This window comes from Mustelus asterias, chromosome 16, assembly GCF_964213995.1.
Source record: "Mustelus asterias chromosome 16, sMusAst1.hap1.1, whole genome shotgun sequence".
Classification (NCBI taxonomy): Eukaryota; Metazoa; Chordata; class Chondrichthyes; order Carcharhiniformes; family Triakidae; genus Mustelus; species Mustelus asterias.
Genome location: NC_135816.1, coordinates 32,859,041 through 32,876,531, shown reverse-complemented (window position 1 = coordinate 32,876,531; position 17,491 = coordinate 32,859,041). Strand labels below are relative to the sequence as shown.

At 42.0% G+C, this 17,491-nt stretch overlaps 1 protein-coding gene across 5 annotated transcripts in view; it reads right to left on the bottom strand.

Moving 5' to 3' along the window:
• Nucleotides 1–5,305: 5,305 nt before the first annotated feature.
• Nucleotides 5,306–17,491, bottom strand: part of LOC144505084 (UPF0461 protein C5orf24 homolog) — a 35,704-nt gene continuing 23,518 nt past the window's right edge. For 2 of the 5 annotated variants that reach the window (XM_078230871.1, XM_078230872.1), the window contains exon 3: nt 13,098–15,930. In XM_078230871.1, the coding sequence (XP_078086997.1) occupies nt 15,362–15,930 (569 nt within the window). In that variant the 3' untranslated portion in view covers nt 13,098–15,361. Of the gene's footprint in view, nt 6,102–6,688; nt 13,067–13,097; nt 15,931–17,491 lie in introns of those variants that run through there. The other 3 variants (XR_013499762.1, XM_078230874.1, XM_078230873.1) reach the window with 3 other exon arrangements.

Here is a 17,491-nt window from a genome sequence, read left to right as displayed (position 1 = left end):
AACGTGATGTGGAGGTACAAGGCCTGCTGACAGAATGCTTTCTGCTATCTGGACTGGTCTGGAGGAGCCCTGTAGTACTCAGCAGAGTGACTGTTGTTACAAATGCAAGACTTTACAAGACAGTTATGCTTTAAACTCCCTTTTTTACTTTAATGTAAAAGAGGCAACACGGTGGCACAGTGGTTAGCACTGCTGCCTCACAGCTCCAGGGACCTGGGTTCGATTCCCGGCTTGGGTCACTGTCTGTGTGGAGTTTGCATATTCTCTCCGTGGGTCTACGTGGGTTTCCTCCCACAGTCCAAAGATGTTCAGGTTAGGTTGATTGGACATGCTAAATTACCTCATAATATCCCGGGATGCGTAGGTTAGAGGGATTAGCAGTGTAAGTATGTGGGGTTGCAGGGATAGGGCCTGGATGGGATTGTTGTCGGCGCAGACTCGATGGGTCGAATGGCCTCCTTCTGCACTGTAGGGATTCTATGAAAATGCCCTTGACTGGGGGAGAGTGTCAGAGTTCACACCCTGACAGAAAAGAGCAGCAGTTGGCTTTGTTGGACAGACTCTCAAAATCAGACAGAGTGACCGGGGAAGAAAGCAGCTGCTGCTGTGTCATGCAAAGGGAAAGAATGTTTATATGTTAAACCACCAAGCAGAATGTTGGTAAGAATTGGTTTCCTGTTTGGAGAATCAGGATCTGTAGAGATGAAAAGACCAAGGAGTCACCAGAAGGTGCCTTTGTGCTCGAAGTCAAGGGACTTCCAAAAGGAAACACTCGATTATAAATCTCCCTTTCCACCCCACATGTGCTTTAATGCCCCCAGCAACACCTCCCTAATCCATCAGGCAGAGGTGGAGTAAGTGAGGCCGCTGCCCACGAGTGGAGAGGAATCGTGTCCCAGCATATCCCCAAACACATTCAATTCATTGTTGAGTAAATTGTCTGATTGTCAGGATTGGGGATTGGTAGGAATAACAGGAAGACAGATTATTATTTCAATGGGTGTAAATTTAGAAAGCTGGATATTCAGTGAGATCTTGGAGTCCTCGTGCATTAGTCACTGAAAGTAAGCGTGTAGGCACAGCAGGCAGTAAAGAAGGCAAATGGTATGTGGGCCTTCATTGCAAGAGGATTTGAGTAGAAGTAAGAATGGTTTACTGCAATTATACAGGACGTTGGTGAGGCCACACCTGGAATATCATGTGCAGTTTTAGTATCCTTGTCTGAAGAAGGATATCCTTGCTATAGAGGGAGTGCAGTAAAGGTTTATCAGGTTGATTCCTGGGATGGCAGGTCTGTCATATGAGGAGAGACTAAATTGGTAAGGATTATATTAATTGGTGTTCAGAAGAGTGAGAGGGGATCTCCTAGAAACATAAAATTCTAACAGGTTTAGGCAGGGTAGATTCAGAAAGGTGTTGATGGTGGGGAGGGGGAGGAGGGGGGGGGGGTGGTGTCCAGAACTAGGGGTCATAGTTTAAGGGTAAGGAGTAAACCTTTTTGAACTCAGGTGAGTAGAAATCTTTTCACCCAGAGAGTTGTGAATCTGTGGCATTCACTATCATAAGAAATAGTTGAGGCCAAAACGCATGACTTAAAAAATAAATTAGATATTGCTCTTGGGGCTAAAGGGAACAAGGCGGGGGAAGGTGAGATCAGGATAATGAATTTGATGATCAGCCATGATCGAAATGAAAGGCGGAACAGGCTCAAAGGGCCGACTGGCCTTCTCCTGCTTCTAGTTTCTATGTTTATCAGATTTCTGATCAAAAAGGGATGAAGCTGATCACAAACCCACTTGAAGAGCGTTTACCTCCTGTAAGTCAAAGCTGCTCCTCCTGTCACTCGCTGCTCACCTCTGGAGCCCACTCTCACAGTGAGGGTTCAGGAGAGGGAAGCGGTGAGCAGTCGGAATAGGGGAAAGATGGCAAGAGCAAGGATTGATAGGACGGTGAATGAGAGAGCAGCAGAAGTGGCAGGTTGGCAGCACGAAGGTGGGTTAGGGCCACGAGAGGCAGAGGGTTGGCAGCAAGAGGGTTTTTTTCCTTTATTCTTTCATTGGATATGGGTGTCACTGGCAAGCCCAGCATCCTTACTTGGCACGATTTACACTATGGCCGGAATTTTACCACCCCACCCGTCATGAGAATCGGAGTGGGCGAGGGGCGGACAACGGAAAGGTTTGTTGACCTCGGGCGGGATTTCACGGTTTCGGGACAAATGAGGTTGTAAAGTCCTGCCCGATGTATATTTGGACAGCGGGCTAGGGAGTCTGAATGCTGGCCGCTTCTGGGTGCACAGCCCACACGCACACTGTGTCGGCACATATTATTCAACCCAGTGTTTCAAGTCTGTGACTTTCCACCAGAATGGGGATCAAGATAGGAATGTAATAAATATTAAACAAATGAAAGGAAAGAGGGTGGGAAACAGAATTAAAGGGAATGTCTGTAATAGGTTGGGGGATGGGAGGGGGGCAGGAAAGATTAAATGACAGAAGCTTTCATGGTGCAAGAAGTAGTTAATGAGACAAGAAACAAAAGATGTGTCCAGAGGATATTTGAATGACAGGATTTTGATTAGCTGCTATCCAAAAAGCAAAGAAAATAAGAGCAAAACAAGAGAGGCAAAAAGACACTAGCAAAGAAAAGGAAAAAGAAATGGAGGTAGAAGTTACAATTTAAAATGACTGAACTCAATTTTTAACAAATTCATTTCTGGGAATATGGGCTTTATTGGCTGGCCAGCATTTATAACCCATCGCTACTCACCCTGGAACGGAGTGGCTTGCTGTGCCATTTCAGAAGGCAGTTGAGAGTCAACCACATTGCTGTAGCTCTGGAGTCACAGACCAGGTAAGGACAGCAGATTTCCTTCCCTAAAGGACATCAATGAACCAGATGGGTTTTTACGACACTTGACAATGGTTTCATGGTCAGTAGATGCTTAATTGTGGGCAGCACGGTGGCACAGTGGTTAGCACTGCTGCCTCATAGCGCCAGAGACCCGGGTTCAATTCCCGGCTTGGGTCACTGTCTGTGCGGAGTTTGCACATTCTCCCAATGTCTGCATGGGTTTCCTCCGGGTGCTCCCGTTTCCTCCCACAGTCCAAAGATGTGGATGTTAGGTAGATTGGCTATGCTAAATTGCCCCTTAGTGTCACGGGGACTTGTTAAGATAAATGCATGGGGATAGGGGCTGGCTGGGACTGTGGTTGGTGCAGACTCGATGGGCCAAATGGCCTCCTTCTGCACTGCAGGGATTCTAATAATTTCAGATAGTTTGTATAGAATTCAAATTCCACCATCTGCCGTGGGAGGATTCAAACCCCGATCCCCAGAACATTAGCTGAGTTTCTGGATTAAGAGTCTAGCAATAATACCACTAGGCCATCACCTCTCCTGTTGAGCCTAGAAGGCTGTAAATATCTGGTTGAAAGATGAAGTGCTGTTCCCCAAGTTTGTTTTGGTTTTGATAGGAGGCAGAAAGATAAGGATGGGAGCAGGGTAGAGAATTAAAATGACAGGAAGGTCAGGGATCCCGTGGACTAAATGGAGGTGTTCCGCAAAGCCGTCACCCAATCTGTATTTGGTCTTCCCAATATGTAGAGGACCACATTGTGAGTACATGTTCATCACTGTCTGACCTGGAAGGAATGTTTGGAATCTTATATGATGAGGTGAGGAGGTCAAAGGGTCTCAAAATTAGTTGTGATCTGCTGTATGCTGCACAAGCTCATTATGAGGACGAACCATTAGCTGCATGGTGTACAGCACAGGAGCAGGAGGAGGAAGCAACCTAGACTGATTTTCTGCACTGGCTGTTTATGAAGAACCTGTCTAAATGTGACACCAGTAACCAATTCCCGACAGTCTTACATTCCCTGTGTCACTGACAGCGACAACATCAACATGGCCATGATGCAAAAACAAAAGCCATCACAAAATAAACGTTCCAAACCAAATTAATCAAACAATCCATCCAATATTCCATACAAAAGTCAACTCATCATGCTTATGCATTGTCCTAGTGTCTCCTTCATAGCGCTACCTCAGTGGCTGCAGCATAGCTGATGGAAAGCTACTGACTTTCAGTGAAGGACATTGCAGGTAAACTTGGAAGATGACTTCCAGGCATAAAAGCTCCAATTTTGGATGCAAAATCTTGTATGGGTAACAGAGGTCTGGACTGGCCAGCTGGCTAGGCAAAAAGAGTCATGATGTGGAGATGCCGGCGTTAGACTGGGGTAAACACAGTAAGAGTTTTAACAACACCAGGTTAAAGTCCAACAGGTTTATTTGGTAGCAAATTCCATTCGCTTTCGGAGCGCTGCTCCTTCGTCAGATGGAGTGGAAATCTGCTTTCCACTCAGACTTCAGATTCAGAAATCAGATTTCCACTCCATCTGACGAAGGAGCAGTGCTCCGAAAGCTAATGGTATTTGGTGTTGTTAAAACGCTTACTAGGCAAAAAGAGCACAGGCATTGGCAAATTGATTGTGGTAGGAGGGTAGCATGTTTATGCTCCATGGAATTACTGTTGTGTCCTTGGCGGTGTGTGTGTGTGTGGGTGGGTGGAGGGTAGTTATTGGAGCACAGATTACTGGAGTGCTGGGACACGCTTCGCACACCGTCATTCAGAGCAATGCTGCCAAGCTTGCATGGCACCAAACTGGCATCATATCATTTCAATCTGAGCAGCAACTCCAGTGCTCAGACCTCTAGTGGAAGCAGCTGGTGCTGCAATAGAAGCTGAGATATCAGTCTTTAAATGGTGCATCATAGTCAGGTCCATCCACAATTGTGCTGATGGAGTTGCCAACACTGCCATGCCAGAAAGGATAAGCTCCAAGCTCTACACGACACCATGTGCCAGTTTGGTTCTGGACTCTTCTATTCTCCTCGACAGTGCACTCAGGCTCTCTGTGACCTTTCCCCGGTGCACCAAATATTTACTTGTGCATTGCCATCAGCCTTTTTCTTTACGCTGCCCATGAGTTTGGAGAACTCATCTGAGTCTTCTGCAGCAGAACTCACGTGTTGGCACCCATTGTATCCATAGAATCCCTACAGTTCAGGAGGAGGCCATTTGGCCAATCAAGTCTGCACTGACTCTTCGAAAGAGCATTTTATCCAGGCCCCCCTCCCCACCCTATTCACGCAACCCTGTGCATTTAGAATAGCCAATGCACCTAATTGGAGAACATGCCAAGGGGCAGCATTGTGGCACAGTGGTTAGCACTCACAGCTCCGGAGACCCAGGTTCAATTCTGGCTTGAGTGACTGTGTGGAGATTGCACATTCTGCCCATGTCTGCTGGGTTTCCTCCGGGTGCTCCAATTTCCTCCCACACTCCAAAGATGGGCAGGTTAAGTGAATTGGCCATGATAAATGTCCCTAAGCTTGTAGGTTAATGAGGTAAATGCCTGATGTTGCATGGATAGGGCAGGGGGGTGGGCCTGAGTAAGATGCTCTGTCAGAGAGTCTGTGCAGACTTAATGGGTTGAATGGCCTCCTTCTGTACTGTAGGGATTCTATGATTCATACATACAGTCACCCAAGGTCAGAATCAAACCTGGGTCTTTGGTACCGTGAGGCAGCAGTGCTAACCATTGTGCCACCATGCTGCCCCTCGCCCTAGCTGCAGGCCAGTTGAGCCTGGTGTCTTAGGATGAGCAGTCACCATCCCTTGTACTATGCTCTGAATTATGCAGTGTCAGTATCTGAGGTGGTGGCTGCAACAATGAAAGGTGACAAACTGTCTGTATCTTGATCATCTCTATCTTCTTGTAAAGGTTTCTCCATTGAATGGCCAGGTTGCACTTCTTTGATATCTGAAAGGAGAAAGGCACAACAATAAGGTTGTGGCCCAGGGAGGGAGTATAGTTAGAGATATTTTGCTTATACCATGTAAATCAGAAGAGTATGTGTGATGAAGGAGCAGTGTGATGAGAGGCAAGAATTGGTAGCAGAATTCCATCATTGTCAATGGTTTCAGTCCTGCAGCTGGCCACGGCCTCAGTAATAGACCATCATACTGTCTCCTTCATGGGGTCAGCACATGCGGGTCTCCCTGACCCCCTCTGCCTCTGGCTGTGTGTCACCTTGTTTGGCAAGAGGAAGAAGGGAGAGAGAGAAAAAAAAAGTGTTACGTGAGGCTTCCAGCAATATTAATTGCATAAGCATGCATGGTAGCATATGAATGCCAGGTGAGAGTCTAGATTGATATTAAAAGCAAAATACTGGGGTTGTTGCAAAGCTGAAATAAAAGTGCTGGTCTTGCAGCAACTGTGGAGGGAGAAACAGAATTAGCATTTTGAATGTTACTCTTGTTCAGAACTGGAACTGTGATATTTTTGGTAAATGAGTGAGTGATAAATTGAGCAGTGTCTCAAAACTAGGCACTCAGATGGTAGGATGTGGCATTGGAAGATTAATTATTTAAACTTAATCACTCATGTGAACTCATTGGATAGAAATTTCCCATCCTGCCCACCATGCAAAAGGTCCATTGACTGAGTGGGATTTTCCGTGCTTGGGGCCAGTGTGACTGGAAAATCCCGCCCATTGAATTTCTTGCAACGCTGTATCCAAGTCTGTCATGATTGTATAGGTCTGTTATTAGTACAGCATCCCAGCAACTGGGGAGAGATATTTGAAAAAAGGTTTTTCATTTATTTTTTTTAAAAAATCTTTATTACAAATATTTACAAAGTAATGGATACATGCTACCTTCGAGCAGAAAGCAACAACATGGATATAACTGCCTCTGTTTCAGGAACAACTATTAATGCTTGGTTAGTGCTGAGCAGACAGAAATTCTTCTGCCCTTCATGAGATCACAACATTTTGCTTTATAGAATTCACCACATATATGTTGTACATATTCCTTTAGTATCATATTTAAATGCTTTAAAAAGGCCTCTTATTACCAAACCTTTTCAGTCTCATTTTATCTAAGCGAATTACTATCATAAACTCAATCTCACCGCCTTCCTGTTTGTTACCTCTTCTAAAGGCAATGTCACTATGGACTTTGCAGCCGAGACCAGGAAATCAAACTAGCAATATTATGTTGTAAATGGGAAATGAGAATTTGGTTGGAGAACCTATGAAAATGTATTACAACTTTGGTGGGTGTGAACAGCCTACCTACGCAAATTGCTTGTGTTATACTCCCATCATAAGACACTGTTAGAACCAAACACCAATGGACACTGAAAAGTGGCAAAAATAAATTAAATGGCACCAACACAAAAAGCATGATTGCATTGTATTGGCTGCAACACCAGCCCGGTTACCTTCCATTAACTTCTTACTGTACAACTTCCCATTTTGGTTGTAGCTTATGGTAAGTGGTCACTTTTTTTAAAAATTGAAAAACATAACAAAAGAGCAGCAGTGGAAAAAGGACCCTGTTACTCATTTACATCTACAAGTGGAATAGCTAAGCATTCAGTAGTCAGATTGGAGTAATTCCAAGCTTAATGTGTCCATTAGGTCCCAGTCTGAGCAAAAACTGTTCTGCTCGCAGCAAAAAAAAATGAACAAACAGTATAGACTATGAAGACTGACACAATAATATGGAGAAAAACTGAGACAAATAGGCTAATGAGGAACTTCTGATGTTCAGCACATCAAACATGAAGAATGATTATTTGAAATGAGTGTACATGGTTGCTAAGCAGCAGTAAGTATCCTGGAGGTCATGGAAAGGACACAGTATTATGGAAAGGCAAATGTGTTAGCCATTCCTTACTGATTTATTTCCCCTGTTGGTCAGGTTCTTAAGATTTTGTGCCAATTGTTATAGACCCTGCTTCCGCATTTATCCCCACTTGCTTGCCTTTCCTAGTGGGAATTCCCCTAAATGATATGGCTGAAAGAAAAGCAAGACCTATGGCAGGATGTCAGATAGGCCAGGCTTCATGAGATGCTGTGTTATCAGCTGGAGGTATGTGTACATCTGCAGACAGAGGTAAAAAGACCTACCTTTGATCAGCAGTTGAAGTGGAGATTCCTCCTCTGAAGCTGAACCATCAAATACAATGGCATCAACAAGAATATGTGAATGATGGTTTGATCATGGTTCCCAATGCTTTCTTAGAAGACCCTAATGATGTGTGCCCACCAGTCAATGGTACTGCTGAAAGAAAGGTATGCAGGTGTCCAAACCTTGGGTGCGTTCAATCACTTCTTGAGGTTCATCTAGCTGGCAATGATCATGGGAAACTATCTTGTCAGAGGCGGAGTCAGTAGGCAGCCAAATATAGAGCATGAAGGACATCTGCTACTACAACAATTAGTGACATAATGGACAGCTCTGAAGGTTATTGGGAGATTTAATTGAAATGTTCAAAATTATGAAGGGTTTTGATCGAGTGAACATGGAGAACGTGTTTTGCTGGCTGGAGGATCAGGAAGAGAGAAATTCAAGACAATTGGCAAAAGAATCAGAAGGAAGATCAGGAGAACTTTATCGAGAATCATTCTGGCATGAACGACACCAGAGGAAGAAAATTCAAAAAGCAGCGTCTGTAACTGTTCTTGGACGACCCATTGCGAGCTCCTCTTGACCCAGAAGGCACTGGCTTCTTACACCAGTTGTCCCTTCCCATCTCCCAGACAGCACATCTGACACAAAGTCTCACTATCTAAGATGAAACCCAAGTGCCTCAGATGTCACCCGAGACAGACAACTGAAGTTAGGACAGGATGTCCTAATTACGTGTTCTTAAATAGTTACCATCTGAAATGCTAAATCTATATTGCACATTTAGTTATGTTAGTCAATTCTGCTGTTTGTGTTGCAGCAGGATTTTCCCAAGCCTACTGTAATAGATTTTAAATAAAATAAACTTATATACTAACAAAACATCTTAAGCACGCATCCTTAGTGATTGATAGAATATTTTTGTAAGACAGGAAGTGAAATTGATTTTTGGCAATCATGCAAAACGCATGTTTTATATCCATTACAAATTTCTTTATTATACTTCTAATTTGCTAAAGTCTGAATTGTACAACTGGCAAAGACCAATTTCACCCCCATTAAAATCAACCTTGTGATCTTTGCAATTTATTTTTAAAGAGTTTAAAAAGCACAGAAACCCCAAATTATATTGGGGCAAAACCCAAACATTATTTAGTTAGATAGATCTATCATCTAATTCAAGGTGCAAAATGCAAGTTCAATGTTCTTTCAAACCAACAAAATAGGAGTATTAAACTCCATAATAAATTGCTAATAACAACAACAGATTATGACTTAAAAGTTGCTGTTTTCTGCCTATTTTGCTGTCACTTGCAAGTACTATAGAAATAGGTGCGAAGACTATTCATAGAACAGTACAAGAACATAGAACAGTACAGCACAGTACAGGCCCTTCGGCCCACGATGTTGTGCCGAACCTTTTCCGAAACCAAGATCAAGCTATCCCACTCCCTATCATAATTGATATGTTCAATTCATAGTCAATTGAAGAAAGAATTTATAAAGGGGACACAAAAAAAAATGGAACAAGAAATCCTGCAAATCCAACAACACAACAGGCGACAAGTATGGAGAGAGAGAATTCAGAAAGAAAAATATTCAAAATATATTGAAGGCTTTGCACACCTCTGTAGTCAGCAGAAATAAAACAGAACCAAATGTAATGCCCTTGTACACCACACAGAGCAAGTACCAGAAATTGCGCAACAACAATTCTCAATCTAGCTCATTATTATTCAGAGCACTATCAAACGGAAGCTTAAAAGTGAAGTCAAAATCAAAGGATAAGCCATTCCCAGCTGCTCTCAAATGTCTATGTGAAGTTTTAAATGTTATGGATAGAAACGTGGGTGCAGTATAGGCTGCTCACTAAACAGTAAATGGTGACAGAATAGAAAGAGGAATAAATAACTATAAATTTATTGGATTAACTCTCAAAGTCCCAGTAAAAATCATGACAGTCAACTACCTTGCAAACTATGAAAATGGCCACAAGCTGCAGATGGAAGAAAGGCAAGAATGTTTGCCAGGTATGATCTTGCTAAGATGGAACTGGATGCTTACTCTGATGTCTACTAAAACATTTTTTTGCCAGCTACTGTATTTCACAAAAGGAGGCATTGGCAGCTATTTCTCATGTGTTCTTGCCCCTTGAGAGAAAAATCTCTGGGCCTCAGCTTGGCAACTTTCCAGAGAAGCACAGTCAACACCGAGGCCCTACCTTGTAAAAGAACCAAACAGACAGACTCACATTGTATTCGTTCATAGGCAACAATGTTTGTCAAATGTGAATTTTTACTCACCAATATACATCTGTTATTTTGACCGCAGTATGTGAAAGATAAATAAAAAGGTGGCACTGATGCAAGTAATGAAAGGGGTATGCCAGGGTACCACAATTTTGTTTTTTTGCCCAAGAGGGGGGATGTGGGGGGGGGGGGGGTGGAGGGTGCAGAAGTAGGATAAATTAATGGATTGCCCAGAAAACTAACTAGTACAGTATAATGTCTGTATTACAATTGTGTCATTTGGAACATATAAAAAGTATGATTTAAAATGATTTGTTTAAATGAACCACTTGTGAATTTAATGCATAGTCCTTAGTGCAAAAAATGGAATGGGGAGAATAGAACATCTTAAAGTACAAATCAACAACACAACAGTAAGGTGTAATCAGAAGTATTTTTCGACCAATAAACATTTAAAATATATTTTTAAACTTTTAAAAACACACTGAAGAGAGTGATTTCCTGGTCAAACATATTCTATGAAAATTGTGTTTAAAACAGCACAGTGGTTAGCACTGCTGCCTCACAGTGCCAGGCACCCGGTTCGATTCCTGGCTTGGGCAACTGTGTGGAGTTTGCACATTCTCCCCGTGTCTGTGTGGGCTTCCTCCGGGTGCTCTAGTTTCCTCCCACAGTCCAAAGATGTGCGGGTTAGGTGGATTGGCCATGCTAAATTGCCCCTTAGTGTCAGGGGGACTAGCCAGGGTAAATGCATGGGGTTATGGTGATAGGGTCTGGGTGGGATTGTGGTCAGTGCAGACTTGATGGGCCAAATAGCCTCCTTCTGCACTGTAGGATTCTAATTCTACAATAACTACTCAAAAATGTGAATAATATAATTACAGTTTCAAAAGAGATTCACACCAATATAAAAAGAATGTAATTTCTAACTTGTCAAGGAATTTCTGATAGCATAATATTTAAATATTCTTTTATTTTGTTTATTTGTGTCACAAGTAGGTTTATATTAACACTGCAATGAAGTTACTGTGAAAATCTCTAATTGCCACACTTCAGCATCTGTTTGGATACACAGAGGGAAAATTTAGCACGGCCAATACACCAAACCAGCACATCTTTCGGACTGTGGGAGGAAACTCACACAGACACGGGGAGAACGTGCAGACTCTGCACAGATAGTGACCCAAGCCAGGAATCGAACCCAGGTCAATGGCACTGAGAGGCAGCAGTGCTAACCAGTGTGCCACTCTGTTGAGGATTGTGGTTTTGACATGATATCAAAATGTACCTTTTTTAAAAATAGGGCCCAGTACTCTTTAAAAACATCCCACTGACCCATTCCAAAAATAAATTTTGCTTTCACACTCCATATCAGATTCAAATCTACATATAGTGGGAGAAAGTGAGGAAGAATATTCCAGAACATTTTGATCCAAGTTTATACTTTTTTTTTTAAAGAAAAAGATTGAGCAATTTTATAATAGAATTTACTTCTGGGTCCCTGGCACTGTGAGGCAGCAGTGTTAACCACTGTGCCACCCTTCCCTTTCTTTTAAGTTAGGTGCAGTCGTGAATGGGCCTGCAGCAGTTTTCTTGCCCAAAGAAAATATTAAGAGTGTAATGGGAAAGGCCAGGAAATAAGAAGTGAGTCTTTTAGGATCAGATATAGGTATAAGTGGAGTGGCTTCTATCTCAGCTGTAAACCTTTGTGAAACCAAGTAGTCATTCCCCTGTTTCTTTCCATTATTCCATCATCTGAAAGCTGCCTAGGTAGGTTGACAGCTGGTTAAGCAGCAAAGGAGAATATCGCAGCTGAATTTTACAACCATGTCCCCATATCACTCCCACCACCACTACTGTTGAAATTAGGAAACTTAAAAAGAACAGGAACTAAGTTGAGGATGTTCCTACTCAAAACCATCTTAATCATTTATCCAAGGTATCCCGTCAAAACAGTTGAAAGATTTCCAACTTTGCAAACTTAAAAAAAAACATGCTCCAAATACAAAAACAGTTCTATCATAAAACAGTACTTGTTAAACTACGTCCCTTACATACAAGCAGTTCTGATGAGGCAGTTCTGTATACAGTACACCATATAGCATCACGAGTAACAGGAAAGTTGAAGCATGCAGTTTTGTTAACATGTATCCGAAATGTTCAAAAAACAGAAGAAGCACCCCAACAACCGAGGATCCTTCAAAGTTAGTGATTTCCGGCACTTGCAGCAGCATCTGGTGGCAGACACCAATTAATGTCCATAAAATACAGTATCTATTTTACCTAAAGATATTGAGCAAGGTTTTCTTTCACACAAGTATGTAGTTCCAAGCTTCAATACGTATTTATAGAACTTAAGTTGTGACTACTATATCAGTTTCAGATACAGCTCTTACAAGTCTATTTAAAAAACGTCCGCAAGGATTTCTGGAAAAAAAAATGGTTTTATTTTGAAACAGAGAACTCAGCTTTCCGATCTGGGAAACAGAGTTGCTGGATATGTAAAACCAGTCCGAGGTATATTCTTGACGTAGAAGATGTCTCAAGTGTTGCATGGGTGACAACAGTCAGCTACAAAGGATGCCACAATAATGTAATTAAACTTTAAAGATGCATACATGAAATATTTTAGATGAAAACATCAGTGTTATCATTACAGTAGTACATGTTTAATAAATGTGAAAACCTGCCTTTCTAGGAACGATTCACGGAGTTGTCAATCAACCCTTTTGTATGTCCAATTGTGATTATGTAGAAGCGTTAAAGTACAGTGCTTAACTCTCTGGCTGTTGAGTTTTCCTTCGGTCTTGCCTTTGCCTGTTAAATACTGATAGAGAGAGATAGAGAGATATTGTATAGCTTTGCAAAAAAAAAAGTTTCATATTACATTTCATTTATTTTCTTAAGTGCATTTTATATACAGAATGCCATGCAAGAAAGATTTTTATTTTACAAATTACAGTGACTATGCTGCGGTGCCAGCTATACTACGGAGCAGGTTAGAATCAGAATGTTACCGGCTGTGATTTGTCTCTGGTGCGAGCTTTTGTTTGCACTTGACTAAGTTTATTGATTTGGTTGCTTTGATGCAGTGTCTAACACAGTTTTCAAATGGATCAATAGCATATAAAAAACTTTCTATTCATGGACAGAAGATTAACTTAAAAGTGGGTTCAGTTAGAAGGAGGGTAGGAAAAATGTCTGTTTCCTAGGAGAAGGCAACGTTTGGAGAAAAATAGTTAAATCCTCTGGAGAATCAAAAAAAAAAAAATCGCACCTGGTTTTGCTCAAACCCAAATGAGTGATTAAATAAGTAAGTATCACAATTTTGAAAACAGCAACTTTAACTGTTCACTGGCGGTTGTGCATTTCATGTCTTCCACCAGTGACCTGCCATTGTCAGGGGGCCAAGTAAGCTAGACCAAACAATTGTGGTATAATGTCATTGTTGAGCACAACATATAAAGCCAACACAGCAAATTGTCAAACACCCCCAAGAAAATGGGGTCCACACTTAAATCGTAACGGAAAATATTTTCTGGCCTCCGATCATGTAAGATGAGCTTTTAAGATGAATTCTAGTGCAAGTGCCTTGACCAGTGGATAATAGCAACCATGTTGCAGTGTTTTGCTTTCTCAAGCCTCTTGTCAGTCTATATTAAAGATCTTAATATAGGCTCAGATTTTAACTAAAACCAAAAGAATATTATTTCTAACTGAATCTCTGTAAATGATTTAGTTATAGCATTTCCAGTCTTTTTGTTTTACAGTAGTCCCTTTACATTTGGTCTTCTGTTTGCCTCAGCTGTGCAGAAGATCACCTAGGCAGTTGAATCTGAATATAGGGCGACTTCACTAATATTAAACTTGCTCAGAAACAGGTTTGCTCTCTATAATCATTCTCTGTATTGACATCCTGAGAAATGCATACCATTCTTTTGGAACAGTTACCTTCCCTCTTCCAACTGTAATACAACTTCCATCAATAAAGAACAAGCGGTTTGGCTGCTTCTTCTATTAATTGCCCAGTACCAACTCACCTTTACTTTAACAAACTCTAAATATTCTGACAGCTTGTTAACAAAAAGTGAGAACTGCTGATGCACCATCGAATTCTTACAGCTGCAGGATTTATAGCTACATTAGCGTTCCAGAATTGCTACTCCTAGCGCATTTAAAATATATATTTGAATGAACAGAAATGTGAGGAATTTCACAGTGCTTTGTAACCATGGGGAAATTTATTTCTAATAAAGACTACAAGATTTCTGTATAAGTTAACTTGAAGTAAAACAATTCTGTATCATATTGACAATCATCTTGAAAAAAAAACAGGAACTAAAGCCTGTCCGATAATTATTTCTCATGAAGTACCGCTCTGCACATCTCCCACAGTTACCTCAGCTAAGAGTTGCCCTGATAAAACAGTCTGTGCAAAAGTTGACCGCTGCTTGCAAGCTGACAAGTACTCTTGCAACCCAACACCTATCCTTCTCACAAAATTGCCCATGGCAACAAAAATAAGCTAACTAAAAGAATTTGGGTCAAATACGCTCACAGCAGCTCGCGAGCCAATGTAACAAGTCTACACGCACAGATGACAATTTCTCCATTTCCTGAAAAAGTTAACTCGTTTTTTCAATCCACGTTTAAATATTTAATAAAATAACCAATAATAAATTTAGTAGGGTTATCAAGGCAATTCGACATACGATAGAACAAAAATCAGTTAAGTTCACATAGACTTTCAACTACATTGAACTGTAGGACAATTGCCCTGCCCCCACCCTCATTTAAATGCAAGAAGGAGGTTGCATTTGCTGAAGAGGAAACTGTGTACGAAACTAGACCCTAATGAATTGAACATTCCAAGAGAGATGTTGTAGCTTTATCTTTGTAAGCAATACCATACCATACCACCACGGAAGTACATTATGCCCAGTTACAATATTTTATTCAACGGTCCATGGGCTAGTTTATTTAGGGCTTGAATTCCACACTGTTTAACAGGGTGGCTGTGAATCCTATATCCCAGGTTTGTAGATCAGTATGTTGTATAAAAAGTTACTCTACTTTATCAAGAAACAGAACAGGTTATAGAAAAAAAAACAAGGCAGATTTTTTACTGGTTCAGTTCCATGTTTCTATTTGTGGTTTCAGTAGGTCCATTTAATGTTTTGTTGTGCACCATGGAATAGCTAAATGCAGCACTGCTACATGGCGGGAAATCGAGACCAGAAATGCGGGAGAGAGTTTTCATGGTACCTGGGGGCCTTCCTGGGCTGACCCGGTATCCTGCTGCCTTGGTAGTGCCCAAGGGCCTGCCCGGGCTGGTCTTAAACCCAGCTGCCTTTGTTGTTCCCAAAGGTCGGCCTGTACTGGTTCTGTACCCAGCAGCTTTTGTCGTCCCCGACGGCCTTCCTCGTTTTCCCGCTCGGAAAATATTTTTCCTTCTTTTCAGGTCGTTCTGGGCTTCTGCGTTTCTTCCAACACCCATTTGTGAATTTGGCTCCTCCAACGATTCTTGTTTTATGCAGCTTATTGGCTTGTAGCTGTTTCCATAAAGCTTGTCCGGTTGAGAGGAACACAAGTCAAACTGGTCATCACTGCTCACATCATCGGCACTGAAAGTCACCTCCTTCTCAGGCTCACAGCAGCCAGTGTTACTGCAGCCAACTGGATGCATGATCTCTAAGAATTAAAAGTAGGGACATATTAAAATAATTTATGGCTACTTATGTAATTTTTCTAGCAAATGATTACACAAATGCAAGTTGCTGTACCACTGCAAAGCGAAAATACACATCATTTTACAACATTATTGAAATTAATTGGCACGAGAAGCAAAACATGTTTTTTTTTTAAACATTCATTCATGGGGTGTGGGAGTCACTGGCTAAACCGCTATTTATTGCCCATCCCTTATTGCCCTTGAGAAGGTGGTGGTGAGCTTCCTCCTTGAACCGCTGCAGTCCATTTGTTGTAGTAACACCCACAGTGCTGTCAGGATATATATCTGTTCTAAGTTCTAAATTTTCATCTTTAATCAAACTAAACCTCTGTCTATCTTTCCCAGTTTTCAAACTTTTAGGTTCTCAAGTATCTTTTCTAAATAATTTGCTATCTTATATACCTCGAAGATCAACAGCCAAACTCCAACTTTCTTCAATCTTCCAATAACAACTGCAATTTGGCTGAAAAAGAACAGGGCATGAAATGGGCTTGGGTATCGCAATGTGTAGTTAACCCGTGTCCACCGTTGCCAATCGAGGTGACGTGTGAGCTTTGTGCCGATTTGTATGATAGCTGTATACACTGCTAAATGTGTGCATGCCTCAGTGGGGCAGGGGCAGGTATCCGCAATGAGGGCAGTCAAATCGGCACCTTTTAATCAGGAGGTTCATTTTGAATGCTGGAAGTGATTGCAGAAGAGAGCATGAGCAAAAAGAACAGCAAACTATGGGGCAACAGGGCAAAGAGCATGCTCCAAGGTTCTGAGGCATCGCAGTAGATGCCATGGTGGAAGAGATGGGCAGGACGAAAGAGGTCCTGTACCCACAGGGGAAAGGAAGCACTCCAGACAAACTCTGCAAAGACAGTGCAGCAGACAACTGTTGTGATCAATGCCAGAAGTCTAGCCCTGAGAACTGTGATGCAATGCTGGAAAGACTTCAATGACTGCACACAAATGGTCAAAATCAATCCAATGCCAAATCCCCCTAACTGCGCCACTAGCCTCACACACTGCTGAATTTACCACAGCCCGATCACTCCTACCAACAATGAAGCATGACTCATACACCGCCTCTATAGTTTCATCTCATGTTCACATTGTTGCAAGCCTCACATCTGTATCTCAGCTTGCACACAGCTATTCAGCCTTGACGGACACCCACATTCACTAACATATTTCCCTCTCTCTTGCAGGGCAAGGTGGTGTGGTAACTGTAGCAAGCAGCAACAAATCAGAGATGGACAGGCACATATACACGTCCTGACTCAGAATCCCTACAATGCAGAAAGAGGCCATTCAGCCCATTGCGCCTGCACCGATAACAATCCCACCCAGGTCCTATCGTCATAACCCCACGTATTTACCCTACTAATCTGCCTGACACTAAGGGGCAATTGAGCATGGCCAATCAACTTAACCCGCACATCTTTGGACTGTGGGAGAAAACCGGAGCACTTGGAAGAAACCCACGCAGACACGGGGAGTGTATGTGAACTCCACACAGACCACAATTGAACC